This window comes from Xenopus laevis, chromosome 6S (genome assembly GCF_017654675.1).
Source record: "Xenopus laevis strain J_2021 chromosome 6S, Xenopus_laevis_v10.1, whole genome shotgun sequence".
Taxonomy (NCBI): Eukaryota; Metazoa; Chordata; class Amphibia; order Anura; family Pipidae; genus Xenopus; species Xenopus laevis.
The window spans coordinates 34,039,478-34,063,400 of record NC_054382.1 but is presented as its reverse complement, the minus strand read 5'-3'; the positions used below and the strand labels follow the sequence as shown (position 1 = coordinate 34,063,400).

The 23,923-nt window shown below is 40.5% G+C and overlaps 1 protein-coding gene across 2 annotated transcripts; it reads right to left on the bottom strand.

The window, feature by feature from the left end:
* Nucleotides 1–2,746: 2,746 nt before the first annotated feature.
* nfe2l3.S (nuclear factor, erythroid 2 like 3 S homeolog) lies at nt 2,747–21,658 on the bottom strand. 2 transcript variants are annotated; one of them, XM_018269235.2, is made up of 5 exons: nt 20,805–21,656; nt 10,629–10,805; nt 9,251–9,331; nt 5,719–5,826; nt 2,747–4,089 (listed from the first exon to the last, which is right to left on the bottom strand). In XM_018269235.2, exons 1-5 carry the CDS (start codon nt 21,330–21,332, stop codon nt 2,794–2,796), a joined length of 2,190 nt encoding a protein of 729 aa, XP_018124724.1. In that variant the 5' UTR covers nt 21,333–21,656; the 3' UTR covers nt 2,747–2,793. The 2 variants fall into 2 exon arrangements, with proteins under 2 accessions (XP_018124724.1, XP_041423441.1); XM_041567507.1 differs by lacking the exon at nt 5,719–5,826 and having other exon boundaries at nt 20,805–21,658.
* Between the last annotated feature and the right edge of the window lie 2,265 nt (nt 21,659–23,923).

The window sequence follows — 23,923 nt, the reverse complement described above, 5'->3', positions numbered from 1 at the left end:
TATAATCTAGAACAGTGTTCCCCAACCAGTGCTCATGAGCAACATGTTGCTCACCAACCCCATTGTTGAATTCCAGCTTGGAGTTTTGGTTGAATAAAAACCAGGTGTAATGCCAAACAGAGACTCCTGTAGGCTGCCTGTCCACATACCATGGCCAATTACAGCTCTTATTTATCACCCAGAAACATATTTTATGATTAGTTGCTCCCCAACTGTTTTAACATCTGGATGTAGCTCACGAGTAAAAAAGGTCGGGGACCTTTGATCTAGAGGAATGGGGTTTGTCGCAAAATATGCTGATAAAATAAAAGTGTCAGAATACATACTGGACTTAATGTTTCGACTACAGGGCTTAGTTGTTTTCTTTTCATTTGTGTATAATCTTTTCCATGTTCTAGCAAATCATCACAACCCCCACTGACTTTTTGCTTTCATTTTAATACAATGTTCCTGCTTTAAAATCTGGTAGGCAAACCCTTTAACATTGATGATGCAAAGAATTGTCACTTGAACACTCCAGGACACACTAGGACAGGGATCCCCAACCAGTGGCTCGTGAACAACTTGGTGCTCATCAACCCCTTGGATCTTGTTCCCAGTGGCCTCAAAGCAGGTGCTAATTTTTGAATTCCAGGCTTGAAGACAAGTTTTGGTTGTATAAAAACCAGCTGTACTGCCAAACAGAGCCTCCTGTAGGCTGCCAGTACACATAGTGGCCAACGAGTAGCTTATCACAGCCCTTGTTTTTCAATCCCAGGAACTTTTTGAATGCTTGTGTTGCTCTCCAACTTTAATTTAAATGGGTAACAAAGGTTGGGGGTCCCTGCTCTAGGATATCTATTCAGACTGTAGGAAAGTATTCTTCATCAACTCAGGAAGGAATGTTTCGGCAGTCAAACTATGGATATCCTAAGCAAGTAGGCTTTCTTGGCAGATATATTGGTCAGGGTTACATACTGGTTTGGTGTTTTTCTTGTTAGAAAGTTATGCATTGATCTAATTTTTGAAGAAAATATAAACAGTCAAAACGAATCAATGTAAAATTGCTCAGTGAGCTCTTCAGAGTAATTGTTTTTGTTTAATTTTTTTCTGGTTCTCTTAAGGAATTCACTTGCTTTAATTTCTGCTGACAGGATTCCAGTCGGCTGAAAATTAATCATGTGAGAAAAGGTTCTGTTTAAAACTGATCAGATAAATGTCAGGTGACTGGTCCCTTCTGATTTACTTAATTTTTTAAAGCAGAGCAACGTGACAAGTTTCTTTTTTCATAAAATTAGTTTTCAGCCGACTGGAGTCCAGTAAACTGAAAAATGTTCAATAGATGGACTAAAATAGCGGTAGGTCAGTAATGTTCTCAAAAGACACAAGAACACTTTGCATTTATACAAAACATAAAAATGTAAATGGTTTCCCTCTTTTTATTCTAATGCCAGTCTTAAAATAAGAATTTATTTTACCGTAATGTCCACCCAACCATCCCTTTTACAAAACAATGAAGGCAGGTTTCTGAAAACAGGTGTATTGTCTTGCAGCATTAATTCAAATTACATCAGTCTCTATACCAGATATGGTATTGGTTAAAAAGAAAAAAAAAACAATGAAAACAAATGTTGTAACAGGCTAGCCTTTGTCCTGGAGAAATTATGTAAAAAATATAAAACCAGCAACTCCAGATTGCTCAATACAATAGTCTTACGTATATGAACAAACGATAATTAGCCACCAGGACCATTTAAAAAAAAAAAAGCAGAGTATGAAATAAAAAAAAAGTACAAAAGCATAATTTAAAGCCTTTAAAAGACGGCATAGATATATAAATAAAAATAAACACCACAACAAACTTGCGCCAAAGAAAAGAAGAATATGTAAAGCTAGGGCAATGTGCTCCAGTGCAAGAGACTAAATCTAAGGTCACTTTATAAATCAACAGTCATTTTCGATTATGGTGGCAACAACAAGAGAAAACTTGCCAGATTTCAATTCATCGTAAGCCTTAATATTCCAATTTTACCAGAAAATTGGCCTGATTTTTACTTTTAGAAAATCTACCTATAACGTTCCATGAAACGTATAAAACAGCATATCTAAGCCTCATAACCTACACGTCAGTAACACCCACAGGAAGGCAATGAAGCTGCATGACTTACAAATCCTCTGGGCAGTATTTCCATGCAGACACTACTACGGTATTGACCGCTATGTATAGAGCCGTATTTGAACAGGAAAAGCAGCTATTCCATATGTGCGGAGATAGGGCTATAGGAGATTTCTCATCCAAATACGTAAGTGTCTGTTACATTATCATGCTCATATCTTATCGTGTCCATTATTTCAGGAAGTCCAGTGTTTATAAACTAAAAATATTATAATATTTAAAAACTTCCAACTCTCATCCAATCACCATTTGTTTATATGATATAGGCTTATCTTCTTTAAGCTGGCCATAGATGCAAAGATCCGATCATTCGGATCCTCGAACGATCGGACTTCTCCATCTCCCGACCTGCCACTAACCATTCAGATCAAATAAAGTAGTAAAAGAACAAATCAGCCGATGTTCTGCCCCTGACAGCAATCGTACGATATCTATGTCCGACCAAAGCTGGTGACAGTCTCCCACTGAAAATCGTCCGATCGGCAATACATGCAGAAAAATTATCGGCAGCCGACAGAAATCTTTTAACCTGTCCTATCGACCAAACGACCGATCTCCGCCGGACGAAAAATGTCGGGACTCTCCACATGGTCTGTAAATCATACGAATCCTCGATTCGTACGATCGGAACTTTGCATCTATGGCCAGCTGTAACCATTAAATGTTTTAGCAAAGTCTTTGTTCACAATATTTAATTTCTTCTTTTCTTTCTGCATATCCTGCTTTTGTTCAGATTTAAATAATCTCCTTGGAACAACCATGATGCTCCCATCGCTATTACAGTGTAGAGCATATAGGCTTGGATTCACAGGCCGCCCCTGTTCATCTCTCAGTTTGCTAAACACATCCCGATAAAGGTCATTAAGCTTCTGCTTCATGTGGCTCATGGATTTACTGCACTGTGCCCGCTCTTTCAGCAGCTTTTCCTTGCGCGCCTGCAGCTGGCCTACATCGTCCTCGAGGTTTAGAATGACGTCAAGTTTACGCTTGCGGCAATTCTGAGCAGCAACTTTATTTTTGCCTCTGCGTCTGATATCTCGTATGACTGTTACCTGGGACTCTGTAAGACAGTGCTTGGATAACATATTATTGAACATCTCCACAGGCATGCTGACAATCTCATCGACTGAAAATGGAATTCTTAGGGATTTCGCTCTCCGTTCATCACGACTGAGGTTTTTATCCATGCCACTGGCACACGGGCTGCTCAACTTGCCCTGTTTTGCTGTCAAGCTGTAATGATAATCACGAACTGGTTCTAATTGGTTGGGGAACTGATTGTATGTGTGATTATGATGTACATTGTGCATAGTTATATTGTCGCAATAGTTCTGCTGATAATCCAGGTGAGAGAATTTATTAATCTCTGGCCAGCTACTACCAACTGCTCCTTCCAGGCCATCATACAGTACACTCTCTGAATCACTGCTGTACCCTGCTGCACCTTCATCTTCACCAAAGGAGACTGATGAAGAATCGGAAATACTGACTGATGTCGGGCTATGGCTTGAATTCAAAGAAAGTCCGGAGTCAGAATCTGGCTCTTCAAATAACTGAGAAACTTCAAGGGGATCAAAGCCTTCTTCGAGGGCTAAAGACATCAGATTTATCTCATCAAACACATTATCATCAATGCCAGAAAAAAGGTCGTGGGTTGTTAAATTTCTAGTGCTGTTGTCAGTAGATGGAAGAAACTGCACCAGGTTAGCTGGGTTTAAACTTTCTTCTGAGTTGGTACTTGAATTTAACGGAGAAAAGGGTTCTGATCTCTGGCCCAAATTCTCATCTCTCCTGGAAGAAAGGTTTGAAGGGAACATAACTTCCCGCAAAGTCACATCTTGGCTGAGCGTCTCTCCAAAATCATCAGCATTCTGTGTTGAGGAGTTTCTACAACTGCTGACATTAGAAACAGGCTGTATGTCTTCCAATGTAATCTGATAATGAAAAAAATATTGATCACTAAATGGAATTTTATATTTTACACAATGAGAGAAAACAGTGGATACTGACAAGAAACTAAACACAGTTAAAAATATCTTCTGGATACCACCCGTCTGCCTGCCGGGCATAAGACTATAGAGAAATGTATTACATTTTATAAATAAATAGAAATATTGTTCGAGGATTTCTATTTGCAAGCTGAATAGGTCAGTATAATATATCTTCCGGAATCTTGTTAGGTAATTAAAACACAAACAGCAGGGATACAAGAGAAGATTTGGAAGGTGGAGGCTGGTCATTCTATCTATTAGATAGTGGCACGTTAAGCAAGGCTACTATCTGGCATGTTATGGCCAGGCCGATTCGTGTTCTGTGTATAAAAGCAGGCCAAGAATCAGTGATCTGCTGACCTCTGCTCCCTCGCAGATGCAAAAATCAATACTTATGCACTTTTATGCCTAAATCTGCTTCATTTCTACCCAGATGTGTATGAATTCAAAAGATTCCCTTTCATGATATCGCTATATCTATTTTGCACAATTGTACCCAAACTGAGGCATGCTACTTGAAACAAGTATTTTTTGGAAATTGAATAAATCTGAGATGTGTTACTTGATGTTCATTTCCCTTTGTGTGCTCATGTATGTTCACGTTTCCTTGTGTAAATGTATGGTTGCACAGCTGAAGTGGGGATTCTCTCAATGCCTGAACATTAAAGGGGAACTAACGTCTAAAATAGATTAATGCTAGAAATATATTTTGTTAACTAGCAAGAAAATAGGACTGGCACACAAGGCAATTCAAACAGGAGACTAGCCCCTTGTGCGTTTATTGCGTCACAGCATTTCGGCGGAGTTCCCCCTTCGTCAGTTGATAGGTCTGAGCACTAGGCGGAATTTAATCCGAAGGGCCTGAGTGTGCACGTGATTTTCTTCTACAAGTATTTTGTATACTAAACATACAACTTACTGCACCAGAAGCCCAATTAATCAAATGATTTTTGCTTTCAAAGTTGGCCGCAGAGGGTCATCATTTTGTAACTTTGTCAAACCATCTTTGCAAGACCAAGACTGTACACATGCTCAGTGTGGTCTGGGCTGCTGTTGGAAAACTAAGCTTAGGGATCGTCATAAATTATCAAAACAGCACAAGTTAAATAATACCTGCCAGAAGCCGAAACAGCAAGACTGATTATAATCAGAATATGCAGACTGCACTGGGTCTGCAGTCGCCGGCTGCTTTACAGGGAAACAAACAAAGCTGCTCGAGTTCTGGGAAGTTCCTCCCTCCTGTCGTTTGAAAGTATGATCGTTTCCCTGCAGAGCAGCAAGGGACCATCCTAGCCGCAGCAGTCAGTGCAAGTAAAATGAAGTTGCTGCTCAGAATTGCCGCAAGCGTAAACTTGACGTCATTCTAAACCTCGAGAATGATGTGTGCCAGCTGCATGCACGCAAGTAAAAGTTGCTGAACACTGCATACAGTCAGGTTTCTTATAAAAACGGTACACATTTTTTAACTAAAGTATAATGGGGATAGATTTATTTTTCATTAAAGAAAGTAAAAATGGGATTTTATTTTTTTTGCCTTTACATCCCTTTTAAGGATGACAATTAGTTACTTACATTTAAATCAGGAAGAGAGAGGAGATCCTGCCACAGCTCTCCTACAGAGTTTCCCTGAGGGATTCGGTAAGGTGGTTGTGTAGCATTAAGTGAATTCTCATTTGTACCCTATAAATGGAAGAGACCATATGCACTATTAACATTTTACGGTCAATAAAGACACGGCACAGAAAATAGGTAAGTGTGTCATTTTGTAACCTGCCTTATTTTGTTTTTGTTTCAAAGTTACTAACATTTGACAGACAAAATGACTCATTTTTGGCAGCTGGAGTTCCATATCTGTATCAGCCCACCTTGAGAGAAGCATAAAGGTAATAAGTGAATCATACTCGGCTAAAGTTCTGCTCCCCCATACTTATTATCCAGCAGTTACACACCAGGATCCCTGTAATGTTACTTTGTTACTCAGCAATGATTAATAATACACATTTGCTTCCATAGATACAGTATTTTTGGAACCAAGGCTGAATGGCTGATAAAGCAGTGTTATCATGTATCTGTAACCTTGTCATGAGCTAAGAGGGACCCTATCCAAGGGGAAGCAGATGCAGGAATGAGCATGTTTTTGCATCTACCCAACAGCTAATCTTTCGACTTCGACTACTCAGTTTATAGTACAGGTATGGGATCCGTTATCCAGAAAGCTCTGAATTACAAAAGACTGTCTCCCATAGACTCCATTATAATCAAATAATCCAGATTTTTAAAAATGATTTCCTTTTTTCTCTGTAATAATAAAACAGTACTGTGTGCTTGATACAAACTAAGATATGACTAATCCCTATTGGAAGCAAAACCAGCCTATTGGGTTTATTAAATGTTTACATGATTTTCTAGTAGATTTAAGGTATTATGATCCAAATTACAGAAAGATCCCCTATCCAGACAACCCCAAATCCCGAGCATTCTGGATTACAGGTCCCATATCTGTACCTTCGATTCCAACTGTGACTCCTCTGTTTTTAAAGGAACAGCAACAAAAAAATGTATATTTATATAAAAAGCATATATATGTTAATTACTTTAAAACACTTTCAATTATTGGTGTTACTGGCACCAGCTCTCTTTATTTAGCAACTCTCCAGTTTGCAATTGAAGCAGTCTGATTGCTATGGTCCAAATTACCCTAGTAACTATGAACTGATTTGAATAAGAGACTGGAATATGAAATAAGACAGGGCCTGAATAGAAAGACAAGTAACAAATAGTAGTAGCAATAATAATAAGTAGCCTTACAGAGCATTTCTTTTTCTTAGATGGGGGTCATTTGAAAGCTGAAAAGAGTTAGTAGAAGAAGGCAAATAATTCAAAACCTATAAAAAATCAATGAAGACCAATAGTTAGTTTAGTTGGTCTAAAAAATAACTAAAGCATTGTTCATAAAACAGAATTGCTTCTGCCAGATCCTCCTTCATTGAAGCTCTTTGGATGATTTTCAGTGCTTGTATACTCCAGATTAAAATGATGTATGAATGCATACTAATTCAGATGGACTTCACACTAGTGAAACAGCTACAAACTGGGCTTTATTCTTACATCAGAGAAGTACTTTATTTTGAATATTATCTGTGAAATAGGACATTGCAGATTGTATTGTATTTTTTTATTGCAAGTTATTACGAGTCGGAACATTTTTGGCGAAACCGACTCCGGATATCAAAATTGCCTCTGACTCCACAGCTCTGCAGCTAATTATTGGTAACAAAGATCACCATTTACAAACTTGGCATTAGCAAAATGCACAGTGTCATTGTCCTTGCTTCCATGGTTGTGCTTCACTTATTCATAAATCAAGGGTTTGACAGGCATTAACTCTACCTGGTCTGTAAAGGAAAGAAAGTAGTTGGCCATGGAATTGCACCCAGCTGAGCAAAATGAAAGCAACTTTGCATGCAGTGGTGTAACTAGATGTTACTGGGCCCCACAGCAAATTTATATTAGGGCTCACAAAATATAAAGAGGTTGTCCTGTTTTACCAATATATATTTAAATGGCTACTGTCATGGGAAAATTTTTTTGTTTTTTTTCAAAACGCAGCAGTTAATAGTGCTGCTCCAGCAGACTTCTGCACTGAAATCCATTATTCAAAAGAGCAAACAAATTTTTTTATATTTAATTTTGAATTCTGACATATTGTCAGTTTCCCAGCTGTCCCCAGTCATGTGACTTAAATAAACTTCAGTCATCCTTTACTGCTGTACTTCAAATTGGAGTGATATCACACCCCTCCCTTCCCCCCCCCAGCTGCCCATCAGCAGAACAATGGGAAGGTAACCAGTTAACAGCTCCCTAAAGGTGGCCATACATGGGCCGATAAAAGTTGCCGACAGACAGAGTCGGCAGCTTATTGGCCCGTGTATGGGGCCCCCCGACGGGCTTCCCCGATCGAGATCTGGCCGAAAGTCGGCCAGATCACGTCGGATGGGACAAAAAAATCCCGTCGGATCGCGGCCGCATCTGTTCGTTGATGTGGTCCCACGATCCGACCGCCCGTTACCATTCGTTAGGATCCGATTGTTGGGCCCTAGGGCCCACGATCGGATCAGCCCGATATTGCCCACCTCAAGGTGGGCATATTGGAGAGAGATTTGGTCGTTTGGCGACATCGCCCCGTGTATTGCCGCCTTAACACAAGATAACAGCTGCCTGGTAGATCTAAGAACAGCACTCAATAGTAAAATTCAGGTCCCACTGAGACACATTCAGTTACATTGAGTAGGAGGAACAACAGTCTGCCAGAAAGCAGTTCCATCCTAAAGTGCTGGCTCTTTCTGAAAGCACATGACCAGGCAAAATGACCTGAGATGGTGCCTACCCACCAATATTACAACTTAAAAAATACACTTGCTGGTTCAGGAATGGAATTTTATATTGCAGAGTGAATTATTTGCAGTGTAAACAATGTAATTTAGAAATAAAAACTACATTATAAAAATCATGACAGAATCCCTGCAGCCGCAGGGTCTGCTTCCTCTGTCGTTACGCCCTGTGTGCATGCATCTAGTTACAAGTTAGAAGCAATTGTGTGGAAGTCTGTCTGGTGTTATTTCCAGTGTTCAGCATGCAAATGCATTGTTATTTATGCATCAGTGGAATAACTGCCTGGTCAGGAGGTGGTAGCTTCAGGGCTCCCGCGTGTCAATAGATGCAGCAGCGCTCAATTTGGAACAGAAGGACTGAGCACCGCTGAGCATAACTATATGGAAGTGCAAGGAGTACTTTTTTACACAAGTACCTACATGCAACTGAATGCAGGGAAAACGCAGGGACTGCAACAGCACTTGTGGATATAAATAGGTTCTGATGCTTTAGGGTTCATGCACAAGGGATTTTTATTTGGATTTATCCACATGGAAAGGGAAGCAGATCCAGTGGTAAAATAGCAGGTAGACGCTGCAAGCAGGAGGCACAGCTCACATTCACTGTTGGCTCATCTAATCAGCACAGAAAAACATTTGTCTTTAACTTGTGGTTATCATTTAACTGCCATGAATTCAAGAATATCCTTTCATTTAAACAAGAACCCCATTACCTCAAGTGTATTTTCTGTTTGAGCTAGTAGCTGGATAAAGTCTTCAAAAAACAGGGATGGCTCTGTTGTATTCCTGTCGATCTGTGCAACATATGATGGAAAGAACAAAAATAAGAGCTATTATTATTATTATTAACGTGTATTTCTATAGCGCCAACATATTTTGCAGCGCTGTAATCAAGCTGATCACTACAGGACGTAGTCAATTGTAAATGCATGACATACTAATCACAATTTCATCATCTATTACTCTCCAGCTGAAAAGTGCAAGTGTGAGAGCTTTTTGGCCTCCGTATACTCACAGAATTGCCCGAGTGTGTAAAGCTGACTATACACCAATAGGTCTAATTTGCCTGACTTGGCCAAGGGGTGGGAAAACTCTGATCTAAATTTGAGGCCCTTGGATCAACAACTGGATAACACACAGGATCATGCGAGTGCAAGTCACTATGCAACATGAGAGGTGGTAACAATGCAATTACTCCCCACATTATTATACACTTCCTACTTAAACCTCTTTGTGCTACTGTTTAGTGCTCTTTCTGTTACTGTATGTCTATTCTAAATCAACACTGGAAAACCTATAAGGGTAGTAGCAGAAGGGGAGCTTAGTCACCCAGCGACAAATCTTCTCTACTACGGGCGACTAATCTCCCCAAACACCTTCCCGCTGACAAGAATGCAAATCGCTGGCGACTTTGGAATTCCTAAGCAATATGTATGCCATCCCGCAGGTAATTCGCATTCTTGCCGACGGAAAAGGCATTTGGAGAGATTAGTCGCCCACAGTAGAGAATATTTGTCGCTGGGCGACTAATCTCCCTGTCTGCCACCACCCTTAAGGGCAGAGACACACGCTGCTATTTTGGGAGATTAGTCGCCCAGCGACCAATCTTCGGCGACTAATCTCCCTGAAATTCCGGTGGGATGGCACTAGGATCGCTTTGGCTTTCTGAAGTCACCTGAAGTTTCCTTGTGAGGCAACTTCAGAAAACGAATCGTTTCATGGAGTGCCATCCCGCCGACGATTTACGTTCTAGCTGCAGGGAAGGCAGTTTGGGGACATTAGTCACCCGAAGAAGCAATTTGTCGCTGGGTGACTAATGTCCCAAAATAGCAGCGTGTGTCTCTGCCCTAAGATAGCAACTATAAAGCTAGTAGCCCTAATGACTTCTGCCACAGACTCCCTTGATGCTATTATCTTGGAGATCCCAAGCATCAGCCTCATTTGCCATTATATTCTGCCACCCCCACCCCTTGTAAGGGGTTGGGCATAGAAAACAAAACAGTTGTGGATCATAACTCCTCAATTTCTATTTACGTTCAGTTGTGCAGGCTTATGTGTTGTCTTCATCCCAGAATCCTGTTCCTTTCTTACCTCTATTCTCTGGTTATCTTCGCCACTTAGGTCAATATCATTGCTGTCCCTTATTGAAATAGGTTCCTCAATGTTTTCTAGTGCAACATCTTCATCCAGTTCGGTTTTCCCAGACTCGCTATGCAGAGAGTTGTAATCATAGGTGCTTGGACAGCAGTCCAGTTTCTCTTCTTGTTTCTAGTTTGTAAAAGAACATGTTGACATTTCAGTTGCTGAACAGAGGATAATTAGCATAAAAACGCTATATGATATTTATATTTGTTGCATCTGATCTTCTGAATATGGCAACTGCCAGGGCCAGGAAATTACACAGCCAATAAAGGTATTGCCCATTACTCTTTCCAACTAACATTCTGCTGCCCACCCTTGTCTTGGTCAATCAAGAAGACAAATCTGCTCTTAAACAGGAGATGAAGGGGACCAAGGTCATTGATTAAAATATAAGAGGACTGGTCTTATAGGATAAAATATAAGAGGACTGGTCTTATAGGCTACAGTATAAGAGGACCGGTCTTATGGGATACAATTTAAGAGCACTGGTTTTCTAGGATACAAAATAAGTGGACTGGTCTTATAGGATACAGTACAGAGGACTAATTATACAGAATACAAATATAAGAGGACTCATCTGCCACTCACATAAGGCAGTCAAAAATCAACCCAATGGTTGTTAATGTTGATTGTAGTTTCTTACTGAGCTTGTAAAGCCATAGGAATACACGGCCATGAAGATATAACAGATCATTTATATTTACAAATTATTGATTTACAAAATATTGATATTACAATGCTGCTATACTCTACTGTACACATTTTTCCAAAATGAAAGAAGACTTTCTAAACAAATTTCCAGGGCTTTAAAGGTTTTAAAGTTGTCAATGTAACCGTAACTGAACGTCTCTTCATAAGTCCATTAATAAGCTGCTATGTTGTTTTGAAAGGCAGGACCAACAGGGCAGAGAATAATTCTTTCTATGTTAGTCATATTTACATAGTCTTTGGGTCTCAACGCCAATTTGCTTATGCGCAGTTGAAGCCGATTCCTGACTTGGCCCAATGTGCATGTTCCAGCAGGCTTCTTGTATGCAAAGATGACCTATTTATCAAGTGGTGAACTTTCACCCTTTGCTAAATATGCCTTTAAAAACCCCATAGAAACGAATGGAGAGAGGCAGTATTTCACACTAGTGGACTGTGGTTATCTCTAAATTCAAAGTCCGAAAAGTTTATATCAAAAAAGATATATGTCCCAAGGCCTCTTAAAGTAAAAACAAGGATAATTTATTGATATTCACATTTAAAAAGTATTCAGTACATACCACCCCACATATCCCACATTACGCGTTTCGCACCCTCCGGCGCTTAGTCATAGGTGTGTCTCACCTGAGACACACCTATGACTAAGCGCCGGAGGGTGCGAAACGCGTAAGGTGGGATATGTGGGGTGGTATGTACTGAATACTTTTTAAATGTACAGTGCTACGCAATATGTTGGCGCTATATAAATACATGTTAATAAAATGTGAATATCAATAAATTATCCTTGTTTTTACTTTAAGAGTCCTTGGGACATATATCTTTTTTGATATAAACTTTTCGGACTTTGACTGCCTTGGAACTGGGGCTGGTCCCTTCGGCCATGCTGAATAGCTATATGGATTCCCGATCTTTCAATAGATATATCTCTAAATTCACTCTTTGATAAATATATCCCTATGTCGGAGCTCTCTGGATAAAGGGATTCCGGATAAGGGATCCCATACCTGGGACATTTAATATAGAAAGAAATACATTTTGAGATACTTTAATCAAGTCATCATGTGGTTAGGCAATAAAAACATGCTAGAAATAGGGATACACTGCCTTCTTGGGGCTATCACATAAATATATCCCCAAATATATCCCTATAAGAAAGAAATAAGAGTCTATGGTGTGGGGCAGCACCTTATAAACTGCAATGTGATGTATGTGGATTTCCTGCACAATACCCATTATTCATTACCAGGGGCCAGGAGATTATACTGAGAATCCACTGAAATACTATGACAAGTAACTGAATCCCTGCAAAGTGGGTAAGAGTTTGGCTCAACACAGGCTCCATATGATTAAGGAACAGCAGATGTTACATTGTATTTTAAGCCTATTGTTCAGTTAATTCTGTGGCAGCTGCTGCCGTGTCAGAGAGAGACAGACGTCTGTTTTATTAACCAGAGTGCTTTGCCTCTTTTTTGTATTAGGGGAGTTGGGGCTGGGAAATGACAAGTAAAAGCAAAAGGTTTCCAGTTACCTCCTTGAACAACAGTTCAATATAATGTCTTAGTGCAATGTCACATGGGGTGATTTCAGGAGATCTAACACCCATGATGCCCCCTATTGTCTGCTATGGAATACACATGAAAACACTTTCCTTTGGAAATCTTGATTGCCATGTTTACAAGTGAAAGGCCCTTCCAATTCTATAGTATGTAATATAATACACAAGAGTATTCTGTTTCTGCACAACAGCATTCTGTAAAGGAGTTACAGGGGCAGGTAAATTAACTTTAGGTTATATAATAGTCTAATCTTAGCTACTTTTCAATTGGTCTTTATTTTTGTTATGTTTTATTTGCCTTCCCCTTTCTGCCTCTTTCCAGCTTTCAAATGATCGATCCCAGCAGCCAAAAAAACTAATGTTCTGTGAGGCTACAATTTTATTTTTACATTTAATTACTTAACATGCTATCCAGGCCCTCTCCTATTCATATTCCAGTATCTCATTGTTTTTTAGATGGGGTTAGTGACCCCCATTTGAAAGAGTCAGAAGAAGAAGGCTATTACTTAATAAACTATAAAAAAATAAATAACGCAGACCAATTGAAACGTTGCTTAGAATTAGCCGTTCTATAACATACTAAAAGTAAACTTAAAGGTGAAATACCCCTTTCAGGCCACAAATATATGAAGGTGCATTTACAAAAGCAATGAAGTATGCAGAGTGCAATTTTAGGAAAGAAATCACAACTTCTTTACCCATAAAGCATAATTTCCCTCAAATTCCATCATCATGACCCCACAGGAAATTGTGCATACCACAACTGCACCCAATGCATCAAAATAAATTCAATTGGGTGAAAATTTCAAAGTGGGGGTTGAATCACTTCTGTTTGCATGGCATTACAATGGCATTAGCATGTAATTCTTTTGGCTCAAGACTATTTCAACTTTTGGCACAATCCACTGTGGGAACCCCTGAAATGACCATATGGAGAAAAGGATTACCCTCGCTCAACCTGGTCGTCCGATCAATGCAAATCCCCGGTGCCCAGCGAGAGAGGAATCGGCGACCTTGTAGTCAATGTAGAAGAAAAGCAATTCACCGGCACAACTTGGGAAATGCTGGCAGGGAAAACCCTTGCTAGTTTTTTGTGGGATGCAACGTTTCGGGGTGTAACCCCATGCTTGACAAAGGGGTTGTGCCCTGAAACGTTGCATCCCACATAAGGTTTTCCCTGCCATCATTACCCATCATTACCCAAGTTGTGCTGGTGAATTACTTTTCTTCAACCCTGAAATGACCGCCATGTTCAGGGTGATGGTAGCTCCAGGGATCCCTAGCATGGACATGTGCACTGGTACACTGAACAGACACAAGACCATACTAAAGAGCAGGAAGCATGTTTGACTGCGACAGAATTACTGCACTTATAATATTATAATATTTCCTGCATTTTCTGTACACTCTAGTTAAAAATATTGCAATTTCCACATACATATACATGAAACACACACACCTGCCCAGGGCCAGATTTCCTTGCCACAAATCCAGGCCTCCGCCTGCCTTTATCCATATGTATCTGCAGGTTAAGGTACTGCTAAATGGCAGAAATGTACCTTCTATTATTTCACATGCTTGATATGGGGTCCCACTGGTCTATTTCCACATATCAGAGGTTGGTCTGCGTATCTGGGGTCTGATAGTATTGCATGCATTGCGTAATGTAGTTAGTGATTTGACAAAATATTACATTTTGTATTGAATACTTCTTGTGGTTTATGTTTCTGTGCATATTCGAGTGCTTGCTGTTTTATTTCAGTTCAGGGTAATAACCTCACAATTTAGAGTCAGATAGTAAAGCCTTGAGTCACAATATCCTTGCCTTGTACCAGATGTTTCCATTAAAGCCCCTTCCTGTTGGGTGAAATGTCCTAGTTTTTAGTCCAAAAACAGGAATCCACAGTCCATAACACAGAAACAAGCCCTAGGATAAAGGCCAGTGGAACACACACCAGTGTATCTACACCAGTGGAGAAAAGGCCAATATACTCCGATTGGCGATGTCTTGTGTGCACACTGACAGGCATTGGTCATGGGCAGATGCTGTGCCTACCGGTGGACACACAAGTCCAAGAAGAGAGTAGATTGGCCTTTTCTCTTTTGGTGTAATTATGAGTAAACACTGTGTGTGCCACTGGTATCATTTGCAACAATCTATTAGGGATGATTTTATGATATATTTTCTTTTCCATGCACATTCCCATGGGCACTGCTAGAATGAGCCAAACTCTTGAAGTCCACATGCTCCATGTGTCAAGTCACCCTACTGAGATAGGTCCGTGATCAATGTTCTAACAAGTCCCATGACCACTCGCAATTTCTGCTCAATTCCTGACTTAACCACAGTGGCATAACTAGAGTGCGCCAGGCTCCCCTGCATAAAAATCTTCAGAGGGGCACTCTGCACATAGTATTTACAGTATTCACTGTCCTGTGCTTTTGCTACAACAGAGCACAGCTGAAATGATGATGCTGGTTTTCCAGTTCAAAGCTAGTGCATTTCTATGACAAAGACATTCCCATCCAAACGATGCCCATCATGCCCTGTAACTCTGAGCACTCCTGAGCACTCCTGTGAACTTAGTTGTCCCCTGCATTAGTCACATTATATGATAGGAATGGTGAAACACACAAATAGCTGCACAGCTCTGCTAGAAACATGTGTGTATGTGTTTAAGATCAAAGGATCACAAGCTAAAAGGGACAACTAAGGGAAAACGATATTTTAAGTCAAGAAAGCTGCTGTTACTACAGGTATGGGACCTGTTGTCCAGAATGCTCGGGACCTGGGGTTTTCCGGATAACGGATCTTACCGTAATTTGGGTCTTCTAGAAATTCATTTAAACATTAAATAAACCCAATAGGCTGATTTTGCTTCCAATAAGGATTAATTAAATCTTATCTGGGATTAAGTACAAGCTACTGTTTTATTATTACAGAGAAAAATGAAATCATTTTAAAAAATTTGGATTATTTGGATAAAATGGAGTCTATGGGAGACAGCCATTACGTAATTCGGAGCTTTCTGGATATCGGGTTTCCGGATAAGGGATCCTATACCTGTATAGGCTTATACACCAGCCGCAAGACTTAAATGCATAATTCATTTTATGAGATTTTTCACACCGTTTTGAACTTTTAACTTTCTATATCACTCTTAAAAGTAATAAAAGTATAGCACTTCAGACATGTAGAGGCACATTTACTTAGGGTCGAATATCGAAGTCGAAGGATTTACCGCATTTCCTTTGTTCGTGCGATCAAAAGAAAAATCGCTCGATCGAACGATTAAATACTTCGAATCGAACAATTCGAAGGATTTTAATCCATCAATCGAATGATTTTCCTTTGATCAAAAAAAGCTAGAAAAGCCTATGGGGACCTTCCCCATAGGCTAACATTGATGCTCGGTAGGCTTTAGGTGGTGAAATAGGTGGTCGAAGTTTTTCTTAAAGAGACAGTACTTCGACTATCGAATGGTCAAATAGTTGAACGATTTTTAGTTCGAATCATTCGTTTCGAAGTGGAAATCGTAGTCGAAGGTCGAAGTCGCCAATTCGATAGTCGAAGTAGCCAAAAAAATACTTCGAAATTCAAAATATTTTTTATTCTATTCCTTCACTCGAGCTAAGTAAATGTGCCCCATAATGTATGGTTTTCTTTCTGTGTCTGAATTAAACAATTCTCTTTTATACTAGTAGTTTTGTTCTCAGATCTGCCTTCCTTTACCATCAGTGTAAGTTTACTGGATATTTACCAAGTATCATGCATGATGGGTAATTCTGAGCCATTCACCTGTTTTGCAGTGTGGCTATGGTCCAAATTGGCCCTGTTGGTGGGAGCTGAGAAGAGGTGGGGGAATGTGTGGATAAATATGATCTTCCCACAAATATTTCTTTGCAGAATATAACAACAATCTCAATTACAACTTGATCTGTTCATTTCTAAAAAAGATTTAATACTGTCTTTCCAGATAAAAGGTGACAGGGGACCTGTCACCTTAAGAAATAATTCCAAATCCTACTTTAACATACTCCCAACTCTCCCGTTTTTCGTGGGAGAGTCACGATTTTGACAGCTCAACCCGCAGTCCCCGATTTTTACTGAAATGCCCCGACTTTCTCTTTGATTTCCTGCACTGAACAGCCAGAAAAGGATACAAAGTTTCTAAAACATAATTGGCTTTTGGCAGAGAGCCCACGAGATGTGGCAGGTGCACTTCGATACATTTGTTACAAATTAACATAAGCAAAGAAACAATTGTAACAATTTAAGATAAGCAGGACTCTTGGGGAAACTGTGACTTGCAGCTTAAATGACAATTCACCTTCATTAGCAAAACTGTAATAACACATAAAAAACACAGAAATGTGTTCAAACTTTCATAACCTGCCAAATTTTGGAAAATGAACATGGCAATTAGGGGGTTTGCTCTTTTGAGAAATGGATTTCAGTGCAGAATTCTGCTGGAGCAGCACTATTAACTGATTCATTCCCATGACAGTATCACTTTAAACTCTTAGCATCTAAAGTGGAAAAACTTGCAACTATTGGAGAAAGATGGAACAACAGCAGATGGAGGTTCCATTTTTAAAGAATCCCAACACATTCTTGTCATTCCACAAATGAAGCTGTGGTTAAAAATGTTCTTACATCCTGTTTGTGTGAGATGTCACGTGATTTTAAGGATTTGGATAAGTTTAGTCAGGCACAAGGATTAGACTGAATCCTGCTGAAAAAGGCCGAATCCTGGGCGAATACGAAACCAAATCCTGTATTCAATGCATTTCACTGTCAATTTAATTAATTGCCTGTGGGAAAGCATTTGGAGGTGAACTTCACTGTAATTTTACATGGATGCATTCCTGACGTGTTCATTATAAAAAGCATGTCAGGGCTGGATCAATGGGCAAAATTTCACTTGACGATTAATGTCTTGGAAAAGTCACCCCCTTCAAGCTCAGTCCTTTAAAGCAGGTATGCTTTCTGCAGAATGGCAGAATCCAGAGTATGTGTATAGGGAATAGCATCACCTCTCTGATCAATGAAGGAGAGCATGATAAACGCAATTTCGATGTTTTCACACTGAAGGATGATTTACATCCAAAAATAGACTTTGCTTTTGTTTTTAAAAACATAGATCCACCAACTTGAGCAATTGCTGATGGCCTAAATATATTTCCAGCCTGTAAAAAATAAGGCCTTAAACACAGAGCCTTCAATGGGAGGTGAAAACAGGAGGAACTGTCCTGGACTCTACTGTATAGTAGAACAATACATTCATACAACAAACAGGGGTCAATACAAAATTAAAATAAATTGAAAATACAGTTACACTGATTAAGTGTTAGAGTGAAAGGAGGAAGGAGGTCCCTGCCTGTAAAGCTTACACTCTAAGTGGGAAGACTATGCTCCTCAGATATGGGGGCCCCACACTGGCTAGCTTGCCCCAGGCCCCTCAACTACTCACTAAGGAGTGCCTTGCATGCACAGACTGAGGGTACATAATGGGTGTGCTGCTAGCATGCTTTTATTGAAATGCACCAAAATCTGCCCCAAGTAAAACAAACATTTTCAATGCAATATTTCTTACAAGAAATGGCTAACTAAACAGTGGAACATTAGTAAAGGTTCAGAAACCAGTGTCTGTTTCCTCTGTACACTCACTTCCTTTATTGGCTAAAGAGTGGAGGAAGTGAAGGGAGCAATACAAATTACTTCCCCTAGCACATAGAATAATAATGTACAGGAAATACAGTCACACACTGCAAAAGGTTTTTTTTTTTCTTCATAGACTAAAACTGGCAAAACATTCCCAGATTTGGTTGAGATATTTGGCCAAATTTGATCATATTACCCAACTGTTTGTCCAGGTGGTATGGCATTCTGTAGGGGGCTAACGAGTCTTGTCTGCCAAAAACAAAAAATCCTATCTGATGAAAAATTTTGTTTTGGTGGATGGAGCATTGGCACATGGTACTGACCAGAGCTGAAGCTCTTCCTTGTTTACTTTAGGCCCCAGGCACAAACAACCAAGTAAATAGGGATCACTGCACTACATCTGATGGACCAATCAATTGAATAACTTGAGATTTCAGCCTGTTTACATCTGGCCTGCGTGATGCTTCTTGATCTGGACTGGAGGCTATACTGTGTGAAAGGAGAGGAGGAAGTACAGTATGAAAAGCAGATTTCTCCCCAGCACATGTGAGGGATGCAGGATGTTAGTGTATTAGTCATTTTCATAATGTTGCAATGTCTTTAGTACACGGAAGGAAAAATCGTCTAATTTTGAAACCCTCTAACCATAATACTCTCATATTTCCTGTTTTATGGATTGATGATGCAATAACTGAGAAAACAAAACCCAAAGTTCATTATGAGGTTACACCCAATATATCTACATGCAAACCATGTGTCCTGCTGACAGTCACTACCCATGGCCTTGTCATCTCTGGTACCAGAACATGCCTTGTGCATACAGTAAACACCTAGAGAATGTTCACTGGTAATTACAGCGTGAATGTTCTTATTCAAGGGAGAATCCAGACAGGTTAGTTCTGTGTATCTGCTGCCGATATCTACAAGGTGTGTAACACAAAACTGTATAGGGTGTGGTAGGCAACAAACATGCTCTGGCCTGGCATTGCCCAACAAATATATATATATTTATATAAACACATCCCAAGGCCACTGCACATGCTTGCCGATAAGTTATATACCCTGGTGCTCCCAGAATTTCAAATATATAGATAAGTAGATGCCGGTGCACACAGGGAATTTTTTCAAATCAGTAATCCTTTATTGTATCGAGCTTTCGGTCCTCTGCTGGCACCTTTCTCAAGACTTTCTTGAGAAAGGTCCCAGCAGAGGACCGAAACGTCGAAAAAAAATTCTGTGTGCACTGCAATCTATATATATATATATATATATATATATATATATATATATATATATATATATATATATATATATATATATATATATATATATATATATATATATATATATATCTTCCAGGTGAGTATCCGCACTCCAAAATCAATCTTGATAAAGGCAGGGGTGAACGGTAAATCTTGTATACACCAATGTTTCATAGACCAGCACTCCCTTTAATGTAAAACAAATAATCTTTTATTGCATCTTTATCCAACGTTTTGGTCCCTGTTGGGACCTTTTTCAAGGATTCATCCTCGAAACGTTGGATAAAGATGCAATAAAAGATTATTTGTTTTACATTAAAGGGAGTTCTGGTCTATGAAACATTGGTATATATATATATATATGACCACATAGGCTACATTGGTACAGTACATATAAATAAAAACACCGTAAAGAACAAATAATAATAGTTTACTGTAACTGATATGATTTGCACCTACTGGTGGAACAGAAAGGCACAATAGCTGCAGTTAGAGCAGCTCTGACTTTGACAGTGTGGCGCTGCTTTACTAAGGAGCTGCGTTATGTGCTCCAGCCTAGCATCCTACGCAACACCAGTGCATCAGCAATGGACAATCTGGAGCGTTGATATAAGAGCTGGATGGGCTGACTGCCATTTGGTTGGCAATGGCATCTTATACGAGGAAACGGATCAGTAGAAATAATCACATGGCTGGGGCTAAGGAGCACAAAGACTGCACAGATTAATAAGTGACTTATTCAAATTCTATGGCTCCCTTTTTAAGAAGGATATATATGATGTGAGGGGCCACATATAAAAAGGAAGCTGGTATTAGCCAGGGGCACTGGGCCCCTCAACATTGTCTCCTATATTCTCTGTACATAATGCTAGCTATGCTTAACGCAGCAATGTAAAATGAGTGGAGCAGAATGATTGGGTGATATCTGTATTTACCTCTTTGGTATAATCAGATGAAGTTGGGGAGGCCCCAGGACCAATATGCTGCTGCTGGGATGGGCTTGCATGGCACTGGTGCAATGTACTTCTTGAAGACTGCTGGCTGGGGCCTTCATGATTGTTAGCAGGGGAGTCAGTGCTGCTGCGGGTCTCCTCATTAGAATCTGCAGGGAGCAACGTTTGGTCAGCACTGAATGAACCTTCCTCAGCATCTCCAGAGTCAGCATGCACCAGCCATGCGCTCACCTCTGTCCTTGGGACCCGTGTCCCCCCCAGCGCCCTCACTTGTTCCAGCAACCTCTTGGCAGTGAAGAAGGAGTCCAGGTCTGGGCTTTTAGGGTGCAGGCTGGAGCCCTCCCAAGTGTCCCTCAGATTGTGGAAGGGGATCTGGGAATAGGCGGAGCTGGTGCCCTGGATAATTTCCCTAATTGGGGGCAAGTAAATGTCCACCCTCACACCGACCAAGCTCAAAAGGATTGTGAACTGGAGCAGACCTTCTGTCAAGTACTTCTTCAGATCCTTCATTTTATTCTCTCCGAGTCCAGAGAGAGAAACAGAGGAAACTTCTCAGCCCCCCCTGGAAGTGTCCTCTGGTATCGCCCAGTCAACGGCAAGTATCCCTTAGAAGAAACCACACACTGGCAGTGCAGGGGTTTGATGTGATTGTGCCGGGAGAGCGGGGACAGTGGGAGCAGCCGGCGCTGGCAGGTGCCCTTTGCTGGGAAGGAGACAAAAGAGCACGCCGGCTGCTCCACTGCTCTGCAGTGAGACACAAAAGGCAGCGGAGCGCAAATACGCACACACAATGCCGGGCATAGCTGCACTTCCCACTAACAGGGCGGGAGGCTGGGCGGCAGAAGCACTGGGAGGAGCCGAGTGTAGGGCTGATGCTGTTGGTGGCTCATAGGCCTGCACAATGGCACATGTACTCTGTTACAATAAAGTCATCATTTGGCACCAAGAAAACAATTAGCGACAGGTTACGTTTGTGAAGAGTTCACTACAGAGAAGATATAGCTAAGTTACAGTACGTGGGACCCTTCCTAGTTCAGGCCCAGATAGTTGTTGCCTGGGCAGCTCCAGTGCACATCAAAATAGGGGGTTTCTGTTTTAAATCGCTGCACAAGTTCTATGGATGCAGCTTGGTGCCCCTGCAGGATTGACTGTAACCAGGCCCAAGATTTACTGCTACCAGCCCTTTATCCAGGTATGGCAACCAGTGTTGGACTGGGATGCGAGGGGCCCACCAGAAAACCTTAGACCATGGGCCCACTTTCCAAACCATTATTCCTCCTCTCCTCACTCAATCTCTTTATTCTCCTAGTCTTTTATCTCTACATACTATACTCTATTCTTCCATTATTAAGCATTTTTCCCCCATAAAGAAATAGAGAATGATCATGAAATAGACCAAATGGTTAGAGGCAAGAGGCCCACTGACACCTGGGCCCACCGGGAGTTTTCCTGGTATCCCGGTGGGCCAGTCCAACACTGATGGCAACACGAAGGAAATATCCTGCAATCCTATCAGATCACAGATCCCTCTGTTTAAACCAAAATTTGAATGTGCCAAAGCTTTTCTGATGGTGGATGGCTGATGTTCCTGTAGAGCTGGGCAAAGTGTCACTTAAAACCCTAATGTTGCTAGACTATACCACTATGCAAGTATGTTGTTCCCTTTATAAGTAAATAGAATAAAATATTATTATTCCCTCATACCCACCATCCTTTTTCATTTTCCCCTAATTGCCTTCCATTTCCCTCTATAAATCCTAATTATGCATACTGTATGTTAAGCCTTAAATGCACAAAGTGTTCTTGTTATATAGTAGCTTTCATAAATGCAAAACTTTCGCTTGTATATCCTGCTATGATGGTATGCAAGCTCTGAAAATTTTCCCATGTCAAAAAATTAGATGTGGGCAAATATTAACATGCTTTCAGTCACAAGTGCATACAGCATCTTGAATGGCTGTCAGTACATTCACAAATTCTGTAAATGTTTGGTATGTCAGCGCAGCCCAGAGTGTTTGGATGTGTTAGGTGCTATTCATGGCCAAACTGGGCAAGTGGGACTCTAGGAAAATAAACAGTGGTCTGTGACCCTTAAGACCCAGGCCCATTCCCCATAACATCCTGCTCCCTCTCGCCCAATCACACGTTAATGTAAAAGGTATGCAGCATGGCGAGGGACGGAGAGGTGGTGTTCATTAGGAGAGGGGTGACCATTGTAAGGTGGGCCCTTTATGTAGCAAGGAGGCCTCCATATCCAGCTATTATTATTGATATCTTATCATATTGTCAGTACTGCCATATGTGACTTTTCTATTTCTATAATCCTTATAATTTACCAGTCTGCAGCAGGAGTTCAGACATGTTTTGTACGTTTGTAGTTCTTCCTGTTGTGAATCTTTCACAAGTGTATCTATTGATGCTGGAAGACCCTGAAGTAACCACCACCTTCTAGGTTTGCACAGCAGGCTATGTCAATAGGTGCTGCAAGAATCATGCATGTTTGGAAGCTGAGCAACAAAAAATACGCTGTCCCAGCTACAAAAATGTGCAGCACAATTATGACTAATTTGTAAAAATGTGCACATGCAGTTGTGCGGTTTAAAGCATAACCTGTAATTATGATGGATGCAACCTCCCCTCAAGGCCACAATAACGGCATAGTTATAGGGGAAACATAACTTTCATTTGGGCGCAGATAGACGTGGTGGATTTCGGTGTGAAATGCAGTCTTTCATATAAATCTTTTTAGTATACAGTAAATATTTTTGCCCTATTCAGCATGACTGGCTTCCCTGACAGCAGCTTATACCTATACAGTCCTAGGAAAAAGTTTGGGAACCCCTCCCAGCCTGCATAATTATTTACTGTGCCTGTAGCCTTCCATTTCCTGATTCCATTCCTTACATTTGAAACTGACAGTTTAAACCTCTGAGATAGCTTTTTGCAGCCTTCCCCTAAACCAGAGGTCCCCAACCTTTTTTACTCTTTTGAGCCACATTTAAATGTAAAAAGACTTGAAGAGCAATACAAGCATGAAAAAGTCTATGGGGATGCCAAAAAAGGGCTGTGCTTGGCTGTTCGGTAGCCTCTACATGGACTGG